Raw genomic sequence first — 26,860 nt, 5'->3', positions numbered from 1 at the left:
TATCGAAGGCTTTTGCGAGGTCCAGGTAGGCTATGTGGACCACCTTCCCCTCGTCAGTGGCCTTGATGACTGTTTCAAAGAAATCAACCAGGTTTAAGAGGCAGGATCTGCACTTAAAGCCGAACTGGGTAGGATCCAGTGTCTGTAGGTCCCCAATATCTTTATTTATGAGGTCCATGATGATCCTTTCCATAGCTTTGCAGACCAAGCTAGTCAGGCTTATGGGGAGATAGTTTCCAGGATCCGTTGAGGCACCACCTTTCTGGAGAGGGACCACTGTTGCTGTACACCACTCTTGGGTACATATCCTGTAGTAAGGCTGAGATTGAACAGTAGTTTTATGTTTGGGTTTAGCTCTTCTTGGAGTTCATGTAGGACGCAGCCCGGGACACCGTCTGGTCCCATTGATGCTGTGTTTTTTGCTTTGGAGAGGGCAGCTCTTACCTGAGCATCTGAGATGTCAGGGGGGCAGCACTCTGCTGGGATAGATATTTGCCCTTTTGGTGGTTGGGGGAGTTTGTGCTGAACCGGTCAGCTAGGATGTTGGCAATGTCTGTGGGTTCGGTGTATTTTTTGTCATTTTGGACTAATTCTGAGCATATCTGGGAATTCCCACCCAGGTTCCTAACATAACTAAAGAAAGCCTTGTGATTATCCTTAGTCTCCTGTGCAATTTTTCTCTCGAAGCTGGCCTTTAGACGATTTTATGAGTGCCCATAGTTTTTTTGCTAATACTGATCAGAGATGCCTTCCCTTTTTGGGATTTTGCTCTATCATGTAGTAGCTTCCTCCTTCTATTGTATAGTTTGTTTATGGCTGGGGTCCACCAGACAGGACGTCTGCCTTTGGAGGATTGGGTCTTGGTTTTATTTGGGATTGCATGATCCATGCATTCCTGAAGGTGTTCATAGAATGCGTTTATAAAGGATTCTGCGGTCTGGGCCGTATTTTCCACAGGCCCGGGGGCTTTGAAGGATTCCACCTCGGTTTTGAGGAGTGTGAAATTTGCTTTAGAGAAGTTTTTCACTGTGGTTTTCAGGGCAGGGGGTGGAGTCGGGATGAGAATATCCAGTGAGATTAGTTTATGGTCTGATCTTACCAGTGAGGGATACACTTCTGGTCTGGAGCATAGAGTCCCCATGTTGGTGATGATCAGGTCCAGTGTGTTTTGCCCTCTTGTGGGAGTGGTAACAAGTTGTTCCATAGCATTTGAGTTTATAAATTCTAGGAACCTTTGGGCTAGGGTGTTGGAGCTAGAGTAATGCTCCCAGTCTGTTTGGGTAGTTGAAGTCGCCCAATATAATGGTGTTTGGAGAGACCTTCATATTTTCCAGTGTTCTCAGGAAGGCCGAGTGGGGTTCCTGGGTTTGGGAGGGTGGTCTGTAGCAGGCAGGATATTCTGCCATCCAGAATTACTCTCACACCAAATGACTCTGCTGTAGTCCAAGAAATGGAGCAGCTCTTGAGTCCATGTGAAGTGGATACTGTTCACCTGCAATCTGAAGTTGTGACGAGTAGTGAGATTCTACAGACAGTAGTTGGCTTGAAGAAACTTGTAGATCAGAATGAACTACAGCATTGTACATCCACCAAGTCTGGTCTCTTGGCATCGCTGAGCAACAGATGTGATTATCTTTTTCATCAGGTGCAGTGCCTGAACGTAACAACTGTGGATCCACAGTTCAGACTGAGGTGGACAACAGATCCAGGTGACCGCAATGCAGCACAACAGGTATTATTGATTAAGATGCAAGTACTAACTCAGTCATGTAAACATTGACTACCTGCAGAATAAGAAGTCGCCCGTGCACCAATACCACAGCAACAACCATCAGCTTCACAGCTGGACGGTTTGTTTTCATACATGATTGAAAGCAGCACACCAACAAACAGCAGTGAATCAAAACTAGGATTGTATTTGTCATCACCATGCACCAGCTTGGAGCTGCTAGTCTATTTGAGTTTCTTTGCATGCCAAGAATCATTTCCAACCTTATACAAATTGCATCTTAAGCACCACTGTACACCTGCTACTTCAGCAAACGTTGAAAGGGTTTTCATTGCTGTTGGCTACATCCCTTCACCTAGGGGAAGTAAATTTAGTGATACATCACTGGAGTTGCTTGTCATTGCCAAGTGCAACAGAGACCATTTGATGAACATTACTATTTGATGATTTTACTATTTTTATGGTTTTAAATGTTTTACTGTGCAGTTGATTATTTAGCTAAACGTGCTTAGAGATACTGTTTAACTTTTATGATTTCACATTGCTTGCATTGTTTTCAAGTTGAACACTTGAACTGACAGTCAAGTTAAGACGGTCAGCAGTAATTTGCTAATTAAAAATCGAATTAGATATGTCAGACAGCTAATTGTAATTAATTGGCAAAAATGAGTTTCTAATTAACAAATAAGCTAATTAAAAACAACACTGAAACCCTTACCTTGTGTCGGTAAGGTAAACACCTTAACCATTATGCCAACCTCCAACAAAGCATGGAGAATGCTGGCATCGCTCCCGCTACCTCTCGCATGCTAAGTGAGCGCTCTATCATTTGAGCTAATTCCCTCAACATCTACATTTATGGTAAGTGTACAGAACTGTACATTCTCCCTTCTTTTGGAATAGGCCAGGGGCAATTACCACAAGTTTCCTCACAGACTGGATCTACTCACAGCAGAACAGGGTGTTTGATATATCTGGACCCCAAACAACTTCAGCTGACTGCTTGGATGATAGGTTGTTTAAACATTTTAGGCACCTGTTTACTGAAGAAGTGCAGCTGGTACTAATGGAGACAAGAAAGCCTGCTACAAAAAAGTCATATATTAGCAAATGGGAAAAGTTTTCTAGTTGGTGACAACAGAACCAGCACCCATGCAGGACTAGTATTTCTCTAGTTTTACAATATCTGTGAGTTACTTTCCTGTGGCCTGTTTCACTACTCTGTCAGTGTTCATTTGTTGGCCATTTAATCCACCTCTTTCATGGCATTCTTATGTCAAAATGTTTTTGAAAGGAGTATTACATAAGAGACCTGCAAGAAAACAGATGACTCCTCCTTGTTATCTTAATTTTTGTGCCAGAGAAGCTAACACTTGCTCCATTTGAACCAGCTCATCTGTCTGACTTGAGGATGTCCTTCTGTAGTACTTTTGCAGTATTCCTCACAGTAAGGATCTCCTGCCAAGGGTAGCCTAGTATCTGGCTAGTATACCAAAGCCTTTATGTCTTGTAATGTGTTGTACATCACATGCATGTTCCCTGTACAGGACATAGGGCATAAAGGTGACGTACGCATGCAGTTACCCAGAACTTCTTTACCGTCTGTGTGAACGCTGTTTTGCTGTGCTGAATACCTAGATGTTAGATAAGTGCCCAGTTAAGTTATTTTTTTCTTTTTCTTTTTCATGTCATCCAAGAAGGGAAAATGTCAGTTTGAGGCAGATTCCTGATCAGGATAATCATGAACAATTTATTTTATTAATTTTGTCTGGTTGCTTCCCAAGACCATGCATCTTGTAGCATTTGTAAAGCGTTTGTACCCAAGACTCTTAGAAGCCAGTTGTCTTCCCTGGCCATCTGTCAAGAACCAGAGGCTTAAATTGCTAGCTCAGGATAGCTTGGCAAAATCATCTAAGCCCAAGCCTAAGGTACCATTAAGTAAGACGACCAAGAAATCTCAGACAGATTCTTTGGTTGTCCAGCCTCCATTGGTCATTTCTGTAGAAGAGGGTGATAGCTCTGTAGACCATCCAGTGTCTACACCTGATTCCTCTGCTGCAACCCCATCAGAGGCTGTATGGATCCTTCTTTTCCATGTCCTGTGAGTCTTTGCAGACGTCTGCTCCTCATGTCAGGAGGGAACCATGGTTGGCATCTCAGAGGGCCCTAGAAGGATTCCATAGATTCTTTTCAGGAAAGAGGTGCCAGTTACTCTTACTGAAGCTCATCAAGGGTCAGAACCTCCTGTGTTAGGTCTAACATCCCTACCAAGCAGTAGTAGAAGACTAAGCATAATTCAGTACTCCCTAAGGATCCTCAAAGAGAATGGCAGGAGTTTACCCGGGGCCTGTTTCATGCTTTAATGGCTCTGAAGCCTCCCCAAAGGATTTCTGTGCCTACCCCCTTGAACTCTTAACTTCTTCCAAATGGACTAGGGATCCTGATTCCTCAGATGAGGATTCAGATTCTGATAATGGGTTCTGCTCTTAATCTTCCCAGATGCCTTTGCCTTTGGATCTGATGAGTCTGTTAGACCAGAGTCTCCTTTTGAGGAATTGTCTTTTGGAGACACTATGGCTAGGATGATGGAATACTTTAAGTGGGATTCTTCTCAAGTGACTGATATCCAGAAAAGGTATTATGAGCTGTTTCAGGTGGACACTCCTATACCTTCTGCAGTACCTCTTGTGTTGGCTGCTTTGTTAGACACCTTTATAGCTGCTTGTAAGTCTCCTGATTCTCAGCCTCCTGCTCCAAAGAAACCTGACATTCTACAAGGTTCTTTTTGTAAACAAGAAACATCTTTATTAAATTATCATGTATGACATAAGCAATCTTACATTTATGTATATGAAAATAAATTGTAGCAACACAATCCCAGTTGCAAACATTATACATTACAAATCATACCAACACAGCTGCAAACATTATACATAATGTTTAATATATCCTGTCATTGTCAGTTGACCATTACATAGCTGATTCAGATCCTGCCTTTTTTTTTAACGTAGTTCCTCCTCTACATGTATTTATTCCACATTTCCCATTTTTTTTAGATTCTATAAGGTTCTTGAGGATTCAGTTCTTGTAAGTGTCCTTCTGACCCTGATATGGTGTTAGTCTCCTCTGACATTCTAAACTTTTGCCCTCTTCTAAGCTTCTGCCTTCAGATAAGGACAGTAGGGCAATTGAGAGAATTGGCAAGAAGGTTTATAGTGTATCTAATGTAGCCTTTCAGGCCATCAGTTACCAAACCAATATGACCAGACTGCCCGGGCTTGTCAGGTTCTTTCTGACCTCCCTGATTCTGAAGCATAATCTTCTGCTGTTTCTATTTTGGATTCTACCTCTCAGGTGGCTCGTCAGTCTATCAAGTGTAGCTGTGATGCTGCTAATGCCTTTTCCAGAACTGCTGCTTTTGGGGCTGCTATGAGGTGTTATTCTTGGCTTCATCTGCAGTCATTACCTGAAGACATTAAAGCCAAGATGCTGCATTCTCTTTAGGGTAATAAAAATCTCTTCTGATGTGTTTGTCTCTTCTGGAAAAAGGTAAAGCTTTGCAGGTCTTTAAACATATTTTTGTGTCCCCTATCCCTAAGTTCCAGAGGAACTATCTTACTAGGTCTGCTTTTGTTCGCAGGCAGCCTTGTCAGGCCACTAATGGCAGGAAGGGTGGTAGGCGAGCTCCTTCTGCTAAGTCTTCTCAGGCTCCTGTGGCTCAGAAGCCTCCTTTATCTGACAAGCCTGCTTCTCTTTGACATATTCCCCCCCAACCCACCCACCCCTCAGCCAGTTTCCCCCTTGCCCCTTTGGCTGTCTCTCTCTGTCTTCCAAGCTGACATCTCATCAGCTTGGATTCCTAAGATTTATCTCTTGTCCATCAGGGTTACTTCATGGTGTGGAAGTCTCTGCCTCCCTTTTCAGGGATTCCCAAACTTCTTCTGGATCAACTTTCCTCATTTCTCAGAGGTTTGTGGGTCCCTGGAGCACCAGGGAACTATTTAGTCCACCCCTCTTTCCCAAGTAGGAAACGGATTATACTCCAAGGTATTCTTGGTTCCTTGAAAGGAGGGCACTAGGAGACTTGTTTTGGATCTGTCCTTGCTTAACACCTTTCACAAGATTACATATTTTTGGATAATTCCTCTTCAAACCCTGTTTCCTATTTTAATACTCCATACTTTTCTGGTGTCCTTGGATCTGAATGATGCTTATCTTCATATTCCTATCCACTCTCTTTTCAGGTAGTTTTTAAGTTTCTGTATTTCTTCCTCTCATTTTCAGTTGTCTGCGTTGCCCTTTGGTTGGCCTCTCTACTGTTCCAAGGGTATTCACAAAATGTCTAGCTTCTCTGATTGCCTTGTGCAGGCTGCAAGACATTAAGATTTTTCCATATCTTGATGACTTGTTGCTTCAGGCACCTTCTCCCAGATGCATTTTACAGGATCTGGAGTTCACCATATCTCTCCTTTCAGAGTCTGAGGTTCACTATCAACTTTCAAAAGTCAGTCCTGTTTTCCTCTTAAGATCATGCGTATCCGAGTTGCAGGATTCAGATAGTGCTTATGTTGGCCTCTTTTCCACCTCCAAAGGTTCTCTACTTAACAGCTTTCTTTTTTCAGTCTGTTCTTCCTCTACGTGTAATTTCAGCCAAAGAGTTTCTTTGAGCCCTGGGATTCATGGCCTTTTCTATTCTAGTGCTCCCTGTTGCCAGACTGCACATGTGGAAGCTTCAATGGTATCACAAGTCAGTTTGGCTTCAGCAATGACACCCTCTGGATTTCACTGTGCCTCTCCTTCCCTGTCTGAAGTGGGAATTCGAGTGGTGGATTCAGAAACTTACCCTCAACGCAGGCCTGCCTTTTCAGCCTTTGGTCCCTTCTCAAGAACTGTTCACTGGTGCTTCAGACATGGAGTGGGGCTCGTCCTGTGGTCACCTTAAAGTTAAGGGTCTTTAGCCTCCCATCAGACCATATCAACATCAAAGAGATGAGAGCCTTGATTCTGGCCCTTCAGGCTTTTCACCACCATGCCCTCTCCAGCCCCCATGAAAATTTACATGGACAGCACCACAGTGATGTGTTATGTGAACAAGCAGGGGGGCACAAATTCTTCCCTTCTCTGCAAGCTGGCTCTTCAGGCCTGGGATCTGGTTATCAGTTAAGTCTTCAGACAGTATTTATTCCTTTGGAGCACAGTCTAGTGGCAGATGCTTTGAGCTGGTTCAAAACATGGGCTCATGAATGGATGCTTCACAGAAACGTGTTTCTGGACATAGTCCATCAGTAGGGTATTCCTCAGGTAGATCTTTTTTCCTCCCCTCTATGTGCTATTTGGATAAAACTAAGGCCATTTATAAGTCTGACCAGCTTTGTTTCTTTTCATGCCAGGACATTGTGTTTGGCTGTTTCTAAGCAAACCGTCTTCTCCTAAGGCCATATCCTTTTGTTATTCTTTTCATGCCAAATGTCTGTCTACTTCTGTTAGACCTCATTCCACTAGGGCTGTTCTGTCCTTTTGGTGTTTTCTTCAAGGGAAATATAATCAAAAAGCCACTTGTACTGAGACTGGAAGGAATAACTGAGCAATTTTAAGCATAACACATTTATCTGCTTTTCGTCTAAAGGACTTCATCAGAAAAACTTTGCATTCAAATGCAAATCTTTTTATATAAAAATATAATAGGATAATAGAATAATTTAATCACAATTCAAAATTTTAAAGACAAACTTTTAAAAAATTGTAAAAAAATACAGAATAAATACATTTATTTCTTCCAGTCTCAGTACAGCAAGTGACTTTTTGCTTTTATTTGTGTTTGATTTGCTACTTATTTGCCTTTCATCATGCTTTCTTCAAGAGATTGGATACCAGTTTCATACCTGAAGCTGCTACTTGGTCTTCAGAGCATACCTTTATTAAGCTTTATAAATTGAATATGGTTTCTAGGGCCAGAGTATTTTTTGCTAGGGCGGTTTGCATGGGCTTGTTGAGGGCTGTTCCCAGCCCTCCACCTCCCAGTCATCTTCTTGAGCTTTTTGTATTTTTTTTACAGTGAAGAATACTGCAACAGTGATGTAGAAGGACATAGTACAGTTGTATAAAATCTTACCATAACAGCAGATGCCGTTTTCTTCACTGTTGCAGTATTCGCTTCCTCAGGTTGGGAGAGTGGGCCTAATGGTTAAGGTGTTTGCTTTACAAACACAAGGTGCAGGGTTCAAGTCTCACAAGGGATAATTGGCTAGGTTTAAAATGGCTCATAAGGGCAGTTAGCTTAGTACTAATTTATGAACCTATGAACCTCCCTCCCTCCATCCCCTTTTACTTATAGGATTTGTTTTGGTTTCCCTTCTGGCTGAGGTTCTCCCTTTTCCATCTGCATTTTCTCTTACTGGATGTGCATAGCCTCTTTTGTCCTATGGAGACTGCTCTCTATTGAGGCAATTCATTTCTGGGTAACAGCATCCATATGTCACCTTTTATGCCGTACTTCCTGCACGGGGAGCATACATGTGATGTACAGCGCATACAAGATTTAAAGGCTTTGGTATACTGGCTGGATGTTGGAGATCCCTATGGTGAGGATTAATGCTCAGAGAGTTCACACACAAATATGTATCCTGCTCCTGGTCAGAGCAACACCAGAGAGTATTTGATGTCAAACAGAGAATTGCCAGTCCATCAACTCTCAGATACTATGATGTTCACAAATCAGTTACTCTTTCTTGTGATGCTTTGAAGTTTGGTCCTGGTGCAGTCATTCTTCAAGAAGGTAGACCAGTAGCCTATGCGTCCAGGACTCTAACCCAAACCGAGATGTAGTATGCACAGATAAAGAGCTCTTGCCAATTTTGTTTGCATGTTCGAAGTTCCATGATTATATTTATGGCCACCCAATTCAAATTGAAACTGACCACCAACCTATAGTCACTATTTTGAGAAAGCCTATGCATTCAGCTCCTGCGAGATTATAGCACATGATGTCGAAATTGTAAAAGAATAATTTCAATCTTGTCTATCCAAAAGGTGAACTTCTTTATCTTGCTGATACTTTATCCAGATCGCCCAGAAATACCACTGAACAGCATACATATGAGATACTTAATTTTGAAGTCACAGAAGTGAAGTTTTTCTTCCACACATCTTGATGAGCTTTGAAGACAACACCGCCTCAGATCCAGTACTTCAAAAGCTCAACCACTTTTTCAGTCGAGAATGGCCTTCAAAGCAATCTTTTTTACCAGTAGAAGTGCAACCATATTTTCTTTACAAAGATGAGATTTCATTTGACAATGGTATCATCATGAAAGGTCCAAAAGTGATTGTTCCAAAATCCTTGCAACAAGAGTATATTACCGTCTTATATTGTAGCCACTCAGGAACTGATTCTGACAAAAGACTGATGAGAGGACTAGTATTTTGGCCTTCTGTGTCAAAGGATATTTAGAGAGTACTTTCATCTTATAGGGTCATACTAGGCTATCTGCCCTGAGGCAATTATAAGCCTAGCCCGATTCTGTATGGCTTATGCCACCCCTTGATTTGAGTATACTGTGCCCTTTTTAAGGTTTAGTTTACTGTGCCTCTGTCTAATAGTGACACGGGAGTAATCCCTGGGACAAACCTACGATCCCCCATCCACCTATCGAGATTCTTCTTGAAGAGATTCAGTGAGGTGTTCTGCCTCACATGAACTGGAATTCTATTCCAGAGCGAAGGGAGCCTCTGGGTTATGAACCTGTCCCTCCAGCAAGTTCTATTTATTTCTGTGCTGAGGTTCAAGTCCCTTGAGCGTGTGGCTCTAAGGGATTTAGATTTACTGAGGTGGAGCATGTCCATTAATTCTGGATTTGACTTTGTATGTCAGGCATAGATCGCCTCGAAGTAGGCGGTATGCAACTGAGTAGAGCTGGAGTTTATTTAACCGAGCAGTATATGGCATCTGTTTGAGACCCTTATCCTCTTGGTGAGATACTTTTGGGGTCTTTCTAATTGCTGCAGGTGTCGGGTAAGGTACATCCCAAAAGGGGCATTGTATTCTATGATGGGCCTGATGAGGGATGAATAAAGGGGCACGATTACCTCTCTTGATCTAGATGTGAAACCCTTCGTGATGAGGTGGGCTATGTAGAAGGTCTTTCTAACCACTTTGGCAATGTGGTTTTCAAAGGAGAGATTGCTATCAACTTGGGTCCCCAGGTCCCTAATACCTTTCTCTGTACTTAATGGGTTTCCACCTATGTGGTAATTTGTGGGCACATTGATTTGCCAAAGGGTATGACTATACATTTTTTGGCATTTAGCTTTAAACCATGGCGCTGGCACCAGTTATCTCTCTCAGACCTTTTTGAAGGATGTTTGTGTCAGCTGGAGAGTTGATTATGGCGCCCAGTTTGCAGTCGTCTGCGAACTTGGTGAGCCATAGTCCTCCCACATTTGCCTGTACCTCGGAAAAGTATATACCGAACAAGAGTGGTCCCAGAACAGAACCCTGTGGGATGCCACTTGTGACTGGTTTCGAGTCTGACATGGCTCCAGCAACTCTCACTCTGTGGGTTCTGTCTTTGAGCCAGTTTGCGACCCATCTTGTGACATAGGGGTTTATATTTAAGCTGGATAGCTTATCTATGATGCCTGAGTGGGGTATTGTGTCAAATGCCTTTGCAAGGTCCAGATAGGCTGTGTGGACTACCTTCCCTTCATCTATGGCTTTGGTGACTGTTTCGAAGAAGTCACCCAGGTTCAAAAGGCAGGATCTGCCCTTGACAAAGCCGAACTGGGTAGGATCTAGTGTCTGTAGGTCCCCAATGTCTTTGTTTATGAGCTCCATGATGATCTTCTCCATAACCTTGCAGACTAAGCTAGTCAGGCTTATGGGGCGATAGTTTCCAGGGTCCGTAGAGGCTCCACCTTTGTGGAGTGGGACCACTGTTGCTGTACGCCATTCTGTGGGAACATCTCCTGTAGTGAGGCTGAGATTGTATAGCTGTTTTATTTGAGGGATTAGTTCCTCTTGGAGTTCATGTAGAATGCAACCTGGGACACCATCTGGTCCCATGGCATATGACTTGCTTATGCTATTTCGTATAATATGTAGGTGTTTCCGATACAAAATAACTTTTATGCAACTGTTAAAGAAAACTTAGTAAATATTTTTTGCCTTAAAATCTCAGGACATTTGTCATTTTTTTAGATTTTTTCTCAGGACAAAACTGCCCAAAGTGGGACTGTCCCTTGCAAAGAGGGACAGGTGGTAACCCTAGGGTGCAGACGTCCAAAGTTTTTGATTGGATTGAAGTCGTGAAAAGTGTATGTCCAGAGCTGAGATCGTACATTGTGAAATCACAAGGAGTAGAATGTAGGTGGAATCTGAAACATTTGGTACTGGTGTCTGCGCCTGTATTGCAGAATCTTACCTGTGAAAAAGACTCTAGATCTCAGAGTGAGCAATCCAGTGTTCCAGTTCCAGATGATATTCTAGTTCCAGAAGATATTCCAGCAAATTTCCCTGTTCCTGAGAAGATTCCCAAGACTCCTGAAACAGATTTGTTCACCAATGACTGTCCCTGTTGCTAAATCCAGTACAAATTGCTATATCACTAGATAAAGTTGCATTTCCAGACCATGTTCCAGATACATGGCAACTTGAACTTGAACGTTGTGTTTATTTCTTAGTGTCTGTATAATTGCATGTCTCTTTCAGATGCTATTTTATTGTGGGCAATTCACTAAAGAGGGAGGAGGTAGATCAGTATGTATGTATACTTTTAAGAAACTTTCCATGGGCTTGCACATGTGATTAAATACTGAGCATGTGCGAGCCAGACTGCCATTTTGTAGAGAGCTGTTGAGATCTAAGCATGCATGTGTGTAATGGTCTGTCAGTTAATCATTTTGTTTATATTTTATATTGCTGCTATCCATCCTGATGTGTTTCTATATAATAAAGCATATAAACAAACTAACCCCCCTGTTCATCTTGAATCATAACATAGGACGAGCAACAACAATCTTTCACAACTTCTGATCAGTTCATTTCTTGAGAAGGTAAGAAGGGAGAATCTGTGTCCAAGGCAGACTTTTCTAAATGGTTGTCTCAGGCTATTACATTTACTTGTTCCCACCACAACAAATTTATTCCAGTCAGGGTTAAGGCTCACTCTACCGGGGCCTTAAGCAGCAGTTTGGTCCTCTGTACATGCTTTCACAAAACACTACAAGCTAGTTTCCTTCTCTTGGTGTATGTTAGACTGCCCTAAGTCCATTCTCCAGGGGCTTCTGGACCCTTCTCTCAACTCCTGACTTGTCTAAGTTATGCCAATCTAATCATATAGCATGGTCTACTGTATCGGTGATTAATATAATGAACACATTAAACTGTGTTAAGTAAAGTTACCATAACATTAGATGCTGCTGGTTTGTTTGTAGACATGACTAGAGCAGTTGAGTCTGTTAAAAATGTACTGCTCAGCAAATTACTAAAATTTCATTTTGGAGACGACACGAAATAAATATCTCAAAGACAGAAACTTAAGTTAAGGTCAGTAACTCTTCCCTACAAAATGGGACCCTCAGTACTGGTGACTTTCAGGGCTCTGGCTTTGGGTATCCTTCCTGTTATTCAGTAATGATGTTAATTCCGAACTGACCTCTCTTAGTGTTGTCATATTTGCAGAATATATATTGCTAATAAAATCTAATAAATTACATTCAGTTCTGAAAGCAAGCTTGCAAAAAATCTTCCCCAATATCTGATAGGTTGCTAATCAGCCCCTCAAAGTGCTATTTTACACAATACAGAAGTTAACAATTGTACCATACCTGCTTGTTAATGGCAGCCAGGATAATATCATCTCTACTGTTACTAAGTCCATCTATCTGGGATCTCCTTCTGTATCCTTTAATTGTCCCAAGCCTTGCTGAAACTACAACTAGAAAAGTTGTGTCCCAAATAAAGTTATGTTATAGGATTTCTCCTATCCTTTCTCCTACTGCCTTCACAGCTACAATAAAATAAATACATTATTTATTTATTGTATTTATTTCTCACATACTAGAATATGGCCTCTCAGTTTTAGCTCTCCACTCATCATACATTACTCGAAGGCTACAGGCAGTTGTAAACAAAGTATGCAGATTCATGTTATTGCATGCACATCTCATTGTGATCTAAAAACTTTTGAATGTGTTCCAGTTACACATAGGACTAGGAACTTTCCTGTTCAGAGTAATAAAGCTAGGTCATTGTCTGCCTTGGACAATTAAACTTCCTCTTAAGGAACAAGTCTACACTCTCAGAAACAGTCAAGATTATAACGTCTTTCTAGCCTGGCTTCATTTCACAATCGCTATTGGAGAGAGAACTTTTCCATAATACAGTCTGCTGTGTGGAACCACCTCTCAAATGAAATAGGAAAGCAGCAAACCTTGGAAACCCATCCACACAAATAAGCCATGTGCATATGCTATTGTGAAATGGTTAAGTAGACAGCGCTCATAAGCCAAGATATATTGGTACAAATATATTCTGATATCTGAATAAAAATTCAGGTTTGAACATTTATTGTATAATTTATTTTGTACTGTGACCGTCTTCAACATATTCTACATATGGTAAATGATTACAATACTGTTCTTTCTGCCTTCTGTATGCCATTTATTCTGCCTGTAGAAAATTTCTTTATAGTTTGTATTTTTGGTTTTGGCGGTCTATGCTTGCTCTTTGAGCCAAGTCGTCTGAAAAGTCAACAAAGCAGCACACCTACTTGGTAAACAAGAAGTAAGTAAATAAATAAGCAAATTAATAAATAAGTAAACTTATTTGGAAGAATAGGTGCAAATGTTATAGACCCTAATACTAATAAGGTAAACAGCACTGTGTTAATTATCTTATTGAGTCTGTCATTTATAAGCCAACTGTATATGTTGACATGCTCTTTTAACTACACCTTGAGAAGAAATTTCTCTATCATTTAGAAATGTATGCATATATTTGTGTGGCTAGTATATTATCATCGCTGCTGTTTTTTTTTTTTTTTCTAGTTGTATGTTTTAGACTGTGTTGTGTACTTGTAATCTGCAGTTTGTCTGGTTTATGATTTAAGAAGGCCCTCTGATTAGGGTTCAACCAAAAGATAACTAGACAAAAGACATGAATTGTTTTCTTCATTTAAAATACTAAAAAATGGCTTGCATGTGTCTTTTTTAAAGGTCAGACTTTTTTAATGAAGACGGATCATTAATAGAAGTCACTAAAATTAACAAGATGTACTCCACGCTACAGGACGAATTGAAGGTAACCATTTTGTAGCTCAAGAAATTGGATTGCACAGACATTTTGCATGGAAGCAGAGAGACAAATTCAGTAACTCTCTACTGAAAGTGAATTTGTTTGTGCAGCTGTCTTAGAGACTTAAAGCAAGAGTAATGTGCTAACCAGCATCTTCAAAACATTATTTTGAATTCTGATTTTGCAAGTGAATATTGAAAGCTTTTAAAGAAAAAATTGTAACCAATACAGCTCTACTACATATGTGTATGAAATATGTTATGCCTGATGGAGTTTATTTATTTAGTTGGCATTTGTTGACCGGGAATGTCCAACTGAACAAATCCCCTTTTTCAGTGGAGGCCTGGGGAGAACATCTCCAAAAAAGCGCAATTTGGTTACAGCAATAGAGTTCACAATGAGAGACTTTACATTAAATGAGAAAGCACAGAAAAACAAATGGATACAAGAATAACTTTTGTCAGAGAAAAGGAAGAAATTATGGAGAGTAGAGTAATGAATGGTAACAAAAGGATGCATGAGATGTAAATGTACAGAAAAATATAATGAAAGAAGTAATAGGCAAACTGTTTATAGATTACAAAAAAACAATTATCCGAGTATTTACAAGTTACTGTTCTAATTGATCAAATATAAAAAGAGCATAAAGGAAATAGTTAAAAGTTAGGGTGAAAGGAGAGTTGGTGTAAAGGTTGAGTGATGAAGAAGACATCCAAGCAACTGCTACCCCACAATACCCACGTATCACATAGTTCACAAAGTCAGTGTGCCACACAGTCACAGCCCTTAAGGCTAAACAACACACCTAATACACTTGTAATAGGTGACTCTATCGTCAGACACACTGATGTCCCTCTCACCAGGCTGAACAAGGAGAAGGTCACTGTAAGCTGCCTGTCGGGTGCCAGGATCCGCCACATAACGCAAGCACTCAGGTCACTCCAAAGCAAGTACAAATATGACTCCGTCATTGTCCATGCTGGTGTGAATGACCTGAGACGTACCTCCCTGGATTACATGAAAAGAGACATAGAGGAGCTCTCTGATCATGTGGCCCAGGCTGGTATGACCCTGACCTTGAGTAGCATCTTACCCTCACCAAGAATGATACCACAGTATAAAGACAAAATGATCAATTTCAACAATTGGCTAAAGTATTGGTGTCACTCAAAGGGGATCCAGTGTCTGTCAGCCTGGGATGACATGCTTGACAAGCCACGTTGCTTCGCTAGGGACGGCTTGTACCTTTCACCCCTGGGTTTTTGAATACTGGCCAAGGCTCTTGCCACTCCCATAGTGCCTTTTTTAGGCAAGGCTCAAAAGACAAACCCACCTCCTTAGACAACACAAGGAAAAAGAAACTAAGGGTAATGCTGCTCAACGCCAGAAGTCTAAACTTCAAGATGCACGCACTCGAGGCTCTCCTCAGTATGGAGAATATCGATATCTGTGCAGTAACAGAAACCTGGTTCAAGGCTCCCGAGAGCACCCCAGCACTACCAGGCTATACCTCATACCATGCCTTTCGGCCCCAAAACTCGGACAGAACCACAAGAGGAGGGGGGAGTATCCATATTCATCAAAGATACCCATACCTCCAGGCTAGTGGCACTGCACAAAACATCTGAGACCATCCACGTGCAACTAACAGTGGGCAAAACTGCCTTCCAGTTTGTAGTCTGCTACAGACCACCCTCCCAAACTCAGGAACCCCACTCTGCTTTCCTGAAGACACTGGAGAATATGAAGGTCTCTCCAAACACCATTATATTGGGTGACTTTAACTACCCAAACATAGACTGGGAGCACTACTCAAGCCCCAACACCCTAGCCTAACGGTTCCTAGAATTTATAAACTCCCACAAGAGGGGAAAACATATTGGACCTGATCATCACCAACATGGGGACTCTATGTTCCATACCAGAGGTATACCCCTCATTGGTAAGATCTGACCATAAATTAATCACTATGGACATCCATATCCCGTCCCCACCCCCAGCAAAGGAAACCATGGTCAAAAACTTCTCAAAAGCAAACTTCCCACTTCTCAAAACCGAGGTAGAATCCTTCAAAGCCCCAGGGCCAGTGGAAAATACGGCCCAAACCGCAGAATCCTTTACAAATGCATTCTATGGATACCTACAGGAATGCATGGGTCGTGCTATCCCAGATAAAACCAAGACACACTCCTCCAAAGGCAGGAGACCTGTCTGGTGGACCCCAGCCATAAATAAGCTGTACAACAGAAGGAGGAAGCTACTACATGATAGTGCAAAATCCCTGAAAGGGAAGGCAACTCTGATCAGTACTAGCAAGAAACTACGATCCCTCATAAAATCATCTAAGGCTAGCTTCGAAAGAAAAATTGCACAAGACGCTAAAGATAATCACAAGACTTTCTTTAGTTATGTCAGAAACCTGGGTGGAAACTCCCAGATATGCTCTGAGTTGGTGCAAAATGACAAAAAATACACTGAACCCACAGACATTGCCAACATTCTGGCAGACAGGTTCAGTGCAAACTTCTCCCCCCTCCCCCCCAAATGAGCAAATGACTATCCCAACAGAGTGTAGCCTCCCTGACATCACAGATGCACAGGTGAGAGCTGCCCTCTCCAAAGCAAAAAACACAGCATCAATGGGACCGGACGGTGTCCCGGGCTGCGTTTTACATGAGCTCCAAGAAGAACTGAATCCTCACTTAAAATCACTGTTCAGTCTCAGCCTTACAACAGGATATATACCCAAAGAATGGCGTACAACAACAGTGGTCCCACTCCACAAAGATGGTGCCACAACGGACCCCGGAAACTATCGCCCTATAAGCCTAACTAGCCTGGTCTGCAAAGCTATGGAGCGTATCATCATGGAACTCATAAACAAAGACATTGGGAACCTCCAAACACTGGATCCTACCCAATTCGGCTTTAAGGGCAGATCTTGCCTCTTGAACCTTGTCAATTTCTTTGAAACCGTCACCAAGGCCATAGACGAAGGGAAGGTAGTCCACACAGCCTACCTTGACCTTGCAAAAGCCTTCGACACAATACCCCACTCGGGCATCATAAATAAGCTCACCAGCTTAAATATCAACCCCTGTGTCACAAGATGGGTTGCAAACTGGCTTAGGGATAGAACCCACATGGTCAGAATTGCAGGTGCCATGTCAGACTCTAAAACAGTTACAAGTGGCGTCCCACAAGGCTCAGTCCTGGGACCTCTCTTGTTCGGTATATATTTCTCTGAGGTACAGGCTAACACAGGAGGACTATGGCTGACAAAGTTTGCAGATGACTGCAAACTGGGGGCCATAATAGACTCGCCGGCTGACACAAGCATCCTCCAAAAGGGTCTCACGGAGATGGATAACTGGTGCCAGAGCCATGGCCTAAAGCTAAATGCCAAAAAGTGCATAGTCACCCCCTTTGGGAAAAACAAAGTGCCCACAAATTACCACATAGGTGGTAATCCATTAAGTACGGAAGAAGTAATTAGGGATTTGGGGACCCAAGTAGATTGCAATCTCTCCTTTGACAATCACATTGCCAAAGTGGTTAGAAAGACATTCTATATAGCCCACCTTATCACAAAGGGGTTCACATCTAGATCAAGAGAGGTCATTGTGCCCCTCTACTCATCACTCATCAGACCCATAATTGAATACAATGCCCCATTTGGGATGTACCTTACCCGACACCTACTACAACTAGAAAGACCCCAAAAGTACCTCACCAAGAGGATCAAGGGACTCAAACAGATGCCCTACTAGGCTAAAGAAACTCCAGCTCTACTCAGTTGCTTACCGCCTACTCGGAGGCGATCTGTGCCTGACGTATAAAGCCATGTCCAACCCAGAATTAATGGACATGCTCCACCTCAAGAAATCCAACTCCATCAGAACTACACGCTCCAGTGACTTAAACCTCAGCACAGAAATAAATAAAACATGCTGGAGGGACAGATTCATATCCCAGAGGCTCCCCTCACTCTGGAACAAAATCCCAATCCATGTCAGACAGAGCCCCTCAATGACCCTCTTCAAGAAGAATCTTGACGTTTGGATGGGAGATTGTAAATTTACCCCGGGATCGCTTCTGTGTCACTGCTAGACAGAGGCACAGTAAACTAACCTTAAATGGGCTATCTTCTGTGACCTACTATACAGAGGCACAGTCAACTAATCTAAGAAGGGTGGCAAAAGCCAAACACACTCTGGCTAGGCTTGTAAATGCCCTAGGGCAGATTAGCCTAGTATCAACCTATGAACCTGTAATCAGTAAGAATAAGCAGAGTAGGTTATAGGAAAGGAAAGAGGGGGCTGAAGTAGTTTATTTTTACATTTGGTGCCCAGGATTGTTGCAGCTTATGCTAATCTTGAAGTGGACCATCTCTGCTGCTCTTCGTATAGTTGCTTATTAAAAATGTTTGATAGGCATGTACCATGATTAGCTCTTCTCAGTATAAACCATCGATCATCCTACTTGTGGTAATCAGCTGTTGGCAAGCTGATTCCTATAGTCAGTTTCATTTCCCTTCACTCTTCATTTCCATTCTGTGTGACTCTGAGCAAGTTAGTTCACCAGACAGTGCTTCCTGGTCACCCTGAAAAAGGACATTCATGTCTTAACTGGGCCACTTGTTTAACAAATAAAATAAATGCATTGATTATATATGATCCAGTCCATCCACTTCAACTTTTAGGAGTATTTACTGCAGGCAATGATCAGCTTGGCACCACTAATATTTCTCAGGCTGTAACTCCTCTCCCTAACTCCCACAGTGCATCATGTTCCCTGCCTGTTCACATCTCATTTGCTATAATTAAACTTGCTTCATGAGAGATGGTCTTAGGCATTTTCACTGTTTTCTTTGGAAACTTTTGATGACATCAGTGCAGTATGGGTGGACACTTTCTTGAGAATGTGCTTAAGTCATTGCATGCCCCTCCTCATTGAATTTTAAGGCATACTAAAAAGTTCCCGAAGTCAGACAAGTATGGTACAGAGTCAGGATACTTTGATTCCCCCATCCATGAAGATGGATGAATAGTGTAGTTTTTCAGCCCCAGTTCATCGAGAGAAACTCTTCAAAAGGATAGCTTGTGTTTACACCATCCACCCACTATTTAATTTGGACAGAAAAGTTCTACCACTTCTGCCCTTATACTTTGAGTAAGTGTTGCCAGTCCTTTCTGCATGTATTTTACCTTGCACAGTGACTAATCTGCAGACAATCTTTTCATAGGTTCATAGGTAAGCACTAGTCTAACTGCCCTTATGGGCCATTTTAAGCCTAGCCAGTTTCCCTTTTTGTGCTTGAACTAACCTATCTCATTTGGTTATAGATTGGCTTTACCCATCCCATGGTCAGCAATTATATATGACCCCTAATAAGAATAACTGGGATTATACCATAGATAATTTGAGGAGACCCATGCAAGGGATAAAGCATTTAGGAGCTGTGTCTGCCCATTAGTAGTACAGGGAGCAGTCCTGAGGTAAATTTTCTGTTTCCCAACCATAGATTTAACTTGCTGTTGAAAATGGACAGGGGTGAGGTTTTGTTTTATTTGGATGGGAAGTGTGTTCCACTGTCGCGGAATCCTCTGTGAAATGTACATCTCCCTAAACTAGTCTGTTTATGTTTCAGAAGAGGTTTAGATCCCTAGACTGAACATTGCTGATGTGCAGTAAATCCATCAGTAGTGAGTCAGAGGATGCATTGTATGCCAGATGCAGGTCACCTTTTAGCAGTCTGTAGGATATTGGGTATAGTGATAGGGCTTTGAGTTGGTCCATGTAGGACATGTTGTTTAGGCCTTGTATCCTTTCAGTAAGGTATCTCTGAGGGTGATGTCCTTCAAGGATGCATCTGCAGTCTTTACAAATGGGTTGTCCTGTCGTCAGGCAGCCCTTCGGTCGGCCGGATTCCAAAGTCTGGGTCTGGCTTCGGCTGGTGTCGCACTTCACCCGACGTCATTGCGGCAGTTATTCGGGTATAAAGGCATCAGCCGACGCCATTTTCTGCAGTCTTTCTTGCCGCGTGGCGCCCGAAGCAGAAGCTGTTCGCAAGTGCCGGTAGGTCAGATCCAGAGATTACTACTACCGAATACTACTTCGAAGACTTCTATAAAGCTAAGTACCCCGTTGGGGACTCTTTCTTGCCTCAGCCGATGTCAGAGAAAGTTAATAATTGTTTATCTTGTGGGAAACAAATACCTCATAAAGATTTCCACTCCTATTGCATACATTGTTTAGGCCCAGACCACGACGTAGCAGCTTGTCTAGCCTGTGCTTCTTTTAACCGACGGACGCTTAGACGTCGCTTGGACTTTGCTGAACAGATTTTCGGCTCCGATTTTGCCTACATTATGCCGTCGGATCCTCCGACTACGCAAATAACCAAGAAACACAAAGAAAAGGACCGACACTCGCGGTCCGCGGTTTCGGCCGAAACCGCGGTTAAGCAAACCACGAGTGTCTCGGTTTCAGCCGAAACCGAGCAAGCGGTTCTTTCTTCAGCCGATAACTTGCCTTCTACCGAGGCCTCTTCTATCATGGTAGAAACGGCTTCTGAAATCCAACCTTCTGTTGCGATTTCGCAGGATTTATCAGACACTATTCCCCTAGATATTTCTACCCCTGCACGTGGAGCTGCTAGGCCTCCTCCAGCTATGTCTATTAAGGCCTTTGCCAGGGCTAAGGCAGCCAAAGCATCAAAACCTGTGCCTGCCAAGCCCCCCTCTCACAGGCCCAGCACCAGCTCCCATATGCTTTCTTTGGCAGAGGATCTCATCTCTTTAATTCGTGGAGTCCAGCCACATCCAGACAGGGCCTCTCTCCCTCCTCCAGAAAAAAGGCCTAGAGCAGAGCCCCCTGAGCCAGTAGCCACAGATGATTCCTCTGATGACTCAGATCATACAGACCCTCCTGAGGCTTCTTATTCTCCTTACGAAGACTCTGATGCTGAGGAGTCCATCCCTTCAGCCTCTCCTCCTGAGGAATTTTCCTTTGGGGAAACCTTGCATGCTATGAGGGAACAATTTCAGTGGCAGGGCCAAGATTTCTCAGACTCTAGGAAAAGGCTTAGGACCTTTCTACACTTGCCACAGCATAGGCCTTTAGCTATACCTCCAGTCCTATCTGTTGTTGATGATGCATTTAATGATGTTTGCCCTGCTCCTGATACTTTACCTCCGGCTCCTGCTAAGCCCGATAGGTACTACAGGGTCCCGGACACTCATCACCACTTATATAAGGCTCCTTTTGCAGATCCAGAGACTATCTCCCAGGGCCCTAAAGCTGTAGCAGCTACTTCTTCTAAAAACCCCCTCCCCTCTGAAAGGGATTCCAGGTCCTTAGAGAGATGGGGTAAAAAAGTTTACACCTCTGCTTCTTTGTTAGCTAGAGCTCTGAACTGCCAATTTCATATGATTCAATATCAAGAGTTTATGCTTGACCAGTTGACTACAAAGCTGTCCTCAGAAGAATCTATAGATAAAAAGTATGTTCAAGAAATGTTACATAACATACAGCAGGTTAGTAACCATTCTTTAAAATGTGGCTATGATGCACTGGAGGCTTCCTTTAGATCAGCCATGACTGGCACAGTTATCAGGAGGCATGCATGGTTGAAAGAACAGGCATTACCAGACCATGTCAAATCTAAGCTTTTGGATGCACCTATGGACAAGGTCAATTTATTTGGTGCCCCCGCACAGCAGGTACTAAAAAAGATGGAAGAGAAAGCAAAATCTGTGCAAACAGTGAAAGATTTCTTACAAGTTCAACCTCCAAGGTTTAGCAGGAACTGGCCCTCCAAGAATTGGTCCTTTCCGGACTCCTCTAAGGCACAAAGAGGCAGGAATAGATGCTCTAGAGGCAGAAACCAATCCAGAGGTGCCTACAGGGGTCGCCAGTGGCAGGGCAACAACCAACGAGGCACGGATACAGCCACCACAACTACAACAACTCAATCACAGTGACTTGGCGGTGGCACCGCCTACCAGGGAACAACTAGAAGCACCCTTAGGCGGAAAGCTAACATTATTTTCAAGAAACTGGCACTGCATTACAAGAGAAAAATGGATTTTACAGACTATAGACAAAGGTTACAGGTTACATTTCCATACACTACCAGGAAAGAGAGGAATGCCAAACCTACCACCTTCTCAAAGGGCAGAAGCTCTAAAACAAATATCTCAATTATTAAGAATGAGAGCTGTGGAAAAGGTACCATTTATGGAGCAAGGGAAGGGATTTTACTCCAGGCTCTTCCTGGTACCAAGAAAAGAAAACAGATGGAGACCTATTCTAGACCTGTCCACTTTAAACACATTCCTCATTGTCCCAAAATTCAAAATGCTGACCCTACAGCAGCTTCTTCCCATGCTGGGCAAGGAGTCTTGGCTGGTAACTCTAGATCTCAAGGAGGCATACCTGCACGTCCCCATAAGACCAATTTGCAGAAGATACCTCAGATTTCTTGCAGGATCAGAGCATTATCAATTCTCAGCATTGCCCTTTGGCTTATCTACTGCGCCCAGAGTGTTCACGAAATGCCTGGCATCAGTAATCGCTCATTGCAGACTTCAGGGAATTCAAATCTATCCCTACCTGGACGACTGCCTGATACAAGCGGACAACAAAAACAAACTCACAGAAGATTTACAAAGAGTCATCTACCTGCTGCAAGCTCTGGGATATACAGTCAATACAAAAAAGTCAAGGCCGATTCCATCCCAAAGAATAACCTTTCTGGGTCCAGAACTGGACACATCAAAACAAATGGCATTTCTAACTGCAGAAAAGAAAGAGCAACTTCCTCTCTACTTCTTGGCATTAACAAAGCAGAGCCATCTAACTGCAAGAAAAGTGCTACAAGCTCTAGGCTTCATGGCATCCTGCATAATACTGGTACCTCATGCCAGGCTGCATATGAGAAAGCTACAGTGGTACCTAAAGAATTTGTGGTCTCAGCACAAGCACAGCCTAGAAACCAAAATTCCAATGATCCCATGCCTGAAGCAAGAGTTCTTATGGTGGGCTCAGGCCTGTCAATCCAACACAGGACTGCCCTTCTGCAAAAGTCAACCAAGACAAACCATCACGACAGATGCCTCAGACCTCGGTTGGGGGCACACATGATGGGCAAGTGCTTTCAAGGCCTATGGACTCAAGACCAGCTGCATCTGCACATAAATCTAAAAGAAATGATGGCAGTAAAATTGGCAATCCAGGCATTCAGACCTTTTCTCCAAGAAGGCCAGTTGATAAGGACAGACAACACCACAGTTATGTGGTACATCAACAAACAGGGAGGCACACACTCATACCCTCTATGCGGTTGGCACTGGACCTATGGGATGTGGCTCTGAGCTACAACATTCAGTTACAGGCAATTTATGCACCAGGGAAGGAAAACATTCTAGCAGACATATTAAGCAGAACTACAACAGATGCCCACGAATGGATGCTGCATCCGGACATCTTCAAAACCATCACAAGAGAATGGGGATTACCACAAATAGACTTGTTTGCATCCCCTTTCAATCACCAGTTGAAGAAATTCTGCACAAGGACTTACCACCCACTTGCTTGGAAGGTGGACTCCTATCCTTCAGTTGGAAAAGCCTGACAGCATACGCATTCCCACCACTACCTTTGATGCACAAGGTGCTTCTCAAGATCAAAGAGGAACGTCCGAGGATCATTCTGATAGCCCCAGACTGGCCAAGACAACATTGGTATCCACTTCTGAGGAGCATGTCCCGGGACAAATATGGACACTGCCCCTGATCCCATTACTGCTGACACAGAACAACTACAACATTCTGCATCCAAACTTAAAAACTCTGCAGCTAACTGCCTGGAACATTACATAACAGCAATTAACCCAAATTTATCCCAAAGGGTTAAAGACATAATCCTGGAGGCTCGTAGACCTTCAACAAGAAAGAATTATGCAGCAAAATGGAAAGGATATCTCATCTGGAGTACTGCAAAGGGGCAAGATGTGACACTGGTGAACATAGCCAACATCCTGGAGTACTTGGCGGAGCTCTTCCATACAGGCCTGTCCTATTCCTCCATCAAGATACATGCATCAGCTATTTCAGCAGAGTACAGCTTGGATCCTCCTGTCTTCTCGCATCCTCTGCTCAGACAGTTTCTGAGAGGAATCAAAATGTAAAACCTCCCAGGAAACCTCCATTGCCGCATGGGACTTGAACTTTGTGCTAGAAAAACTGACTCTTCCCCCTTTCGAACCAGCAGCAACAGCAGAATTACAATACTTATCCTGGAAGACTGCTTTCCTGCTGGCAATAACTTCAGCAAGAAGGGTCTCTGAACTACAGGCATTAATGGCAGTGCAACCCTTCCTAATCTTCCATCAAGATAGAGTGTCCATGAGAACAAATCCTACATTTATGCCTAAGGTGGTATCCAGAGTATCTTTAAATCAGGCTATCCACCTACCTACATTCTTCCCCAACCCACAGAACAGGGAGAAAGGCTCTTACATACCTTGGATGTACACAGACAATTACGCTACTACCTGGACAGGACAAAAAACAATAGAAAAACTAACCAGCTTCTGGTAGCATATGCAGCAGGAAAGGAAGGAAAACCAATTTCTAAACAGACAATCTCCAAATGGATAGGAAATTGCATTAGATTTTGTTACTCCTACCATGGAAAGAAAACTCCAGAGAACATCAGGCCTCACTCCACAAGGGCTACAGCCACTACCACAGCTTTCTTACGAGGAGTGGCTACCAAGGACATTATAGAGGCTGCTACTTGGACCTCCGTGCATACATTTGCCAAGCATTATAACTTACCTCTATACTCTAGATCCTGTGCTGGCTTTGCCACTGCTGTTTTGCAAGGGATCCTAACTACACCATAATCTCTTCTCATTTCCTCCTCCCCTAGTTTAGCTATGGTATTCTACCCATTTGTAAAGACTGCAGATGCATCCTTGAAGGACATAGTACAGTTTTGTACCTACCATAAATGTAGATGTCCGAGAGGAATGCATCTGCAGTCAGGATTACCCACCCTCCTTCCCCTCTGAGGTACTCCTAGGGTATTTGCCAATCTTCAGCTAGCTTGGGGGGGATCTATTATGGTGTATTTGTTTGTATATATGTACATACATGCTTATTTATGTGTTTGCTCTCTACTGTTTGGAAACTTTGGCATTTATCCAAATTTAGCCATCCAAGAGGGCACCTGGCATCTGGGGCAAGAAACACTGAGGAAAATGGCGCCGGCTGATGCCTTTATACCCGAATAACTGCCGCAATGACGTCGGGTGAAGTGCGACACCAGCCGAAGCCAGACCCAGACTTTGGAATCCGGCCGACCGAAGGGCTGCCTGACGACAGGACAACCCATTTGTAAAGACTGCAGATGCATTCCTCTCGGACATCTACATTTATGGTAGGTACAAAACTGTACTTTCCAGTTGCTGCATGTGTCTGGACAGATACATGCCAAAGGGGGCATTATATTCAATGACTGGCGTAATGAGGGCTGAATAAAGGGGGACATTGATATCCTAGATCTAGACACAATCCTTCTGTTTATAAACTTTGCAATATAGGACTTTCTTAAAATATACATATTTTGGTCAAAAGTTAGGTCACTTTTCACAAATCCTGAGCAACTCTTAAGGATGTGTTGTCAGTGTGGTAATTCCCTGGGGTAGATGACTTCCCAAAGGATACAAAGATGCATTTTTTGATATTTAGTTTGTCCATGATTTTGACACCAGTTGTTTATTTGAGATGAACCTTCCTGCAGCATGGACAAGTCTTTTGGGGATTCAGTGACTGTTCCTAGCTTGCAGTCATGTGCAAACTTAGTCAGCCAGAGTCATTTAGTATTAGTTTTTAATCGAATGCCAAACAGGAGAGGTCCTACCACAGAACCCTGGGGGACTCCACTGGTGACTGGTCTCTTTGAGGAGGTAATTTATCTGTTTTGATTATCTGCAGCCTATCTGCCAGTTGGCAATCCAGTGGGTGATGTAAGGGCTTACTCCCAGTTTATTTATTTTCTACTATGCCTGAGTGAGGAATTGTATCAAAAGCTTTGGCAAGGTTGAGGTATGCAGTGCGTACCATCTTGACTTCATCCTTTGCTTGACCTTTTCAAAAAAATGCACTGGGTTGAGTAAGCATGACCTGCCCTTGACGAATCCAGACTGAGACAGAACAAGTGTTTGGAGGTTCCCTATGTCCATAAGTCTTTCCAAGTCCTTCAGTACCCTGGGTTTATAATCTGTAGCCCTGTATAACCCTCCTCCACATACATTCTGCTGGACAGCTTTTACTGCCTCTTCTTAACAGACACTGAGATTTACTCCTTACTCATATTTTGGATACTGTTTCTCCTTAACTGTTTCTTTTGATTAGTTTTCCCCTCACATTTATTTGGATTTTCTATCTCTACTGTTGTCACCTCGTGTCTCACCTTAGTTTATTTCTTTGTCCCCATCCTTAAGTTTATTTCTCCTTTGCCCCCATCGTTAAGTTTATTGCCCCAGATGCTTGTAGTTTAACTTCCAGTTCTGAGCCAATATTTTGTTTTCCTGAGTTGCATTATTGTTTTTTTTTTTTTTTTTTCCTGATTGCTTTGGTGCTCTTGGAGGGGGTGGGGGGTGGGTCTAGGCTACTCTCACTGAGGTCAGACTGTTTGATTCTGGGAGAATTTCCATGTGTATTTCCTGTTATTTCACCAACTCTCCCAGTGTTGCTTTATATTTTATACTCGCCCCACTCTCTCTCATCATTCATTACTTACCCATCTTGTTCCAGCGTGATGCAGGG

The 26,860-nt window shown here is 42.8% G+C and overlaps 1 protein-coding gene across 2 annotated transcripts in view; it reads left to right on the top strand.

The window, feature by feature from the left end:
• Window positions 1-26,860, top strand: part of ABRAXAS1 (abraxas 1, BRCA1 A complex subunit) — an 804,658-nt gene that overhangs the window by 496,123 nt on the left and 281,675 nt on the right. For both annotated transcript variants that reach the window (XM_044059464.1, XM_044059465.1), the window contains exon 7: window positions 13,943-14,027. In XM_044059464.1, coding sequence (XP_043915399.1) covers window positions 13,943-14,027 — 85 coding nt within the window. The remainder of the gene's footprint in view (window positions 1-13,942; window positions 14,028-26,860) is intronic.

The sequence above is a fragment of the Protopterus annectens genome, chromosome 17.part0, assembly GCF_019279795.1.
Source record: "Protopterus annectens isolate FY-2018-M chromosome 17.part0, PAN1.0, whole genome shotgun sequence".
Classification (NCBI taxonomy): Eukaryota; Metazoa; Chordata; order Ceratodontiformes; family Protopteridae; genus Protopterus; species Protopterus annectens.
The sequence above is the reverse complement of the archived record's forward strand: the minus strand, read 5'-3'. Positions and strand labels throughout refer to the sequence as shown.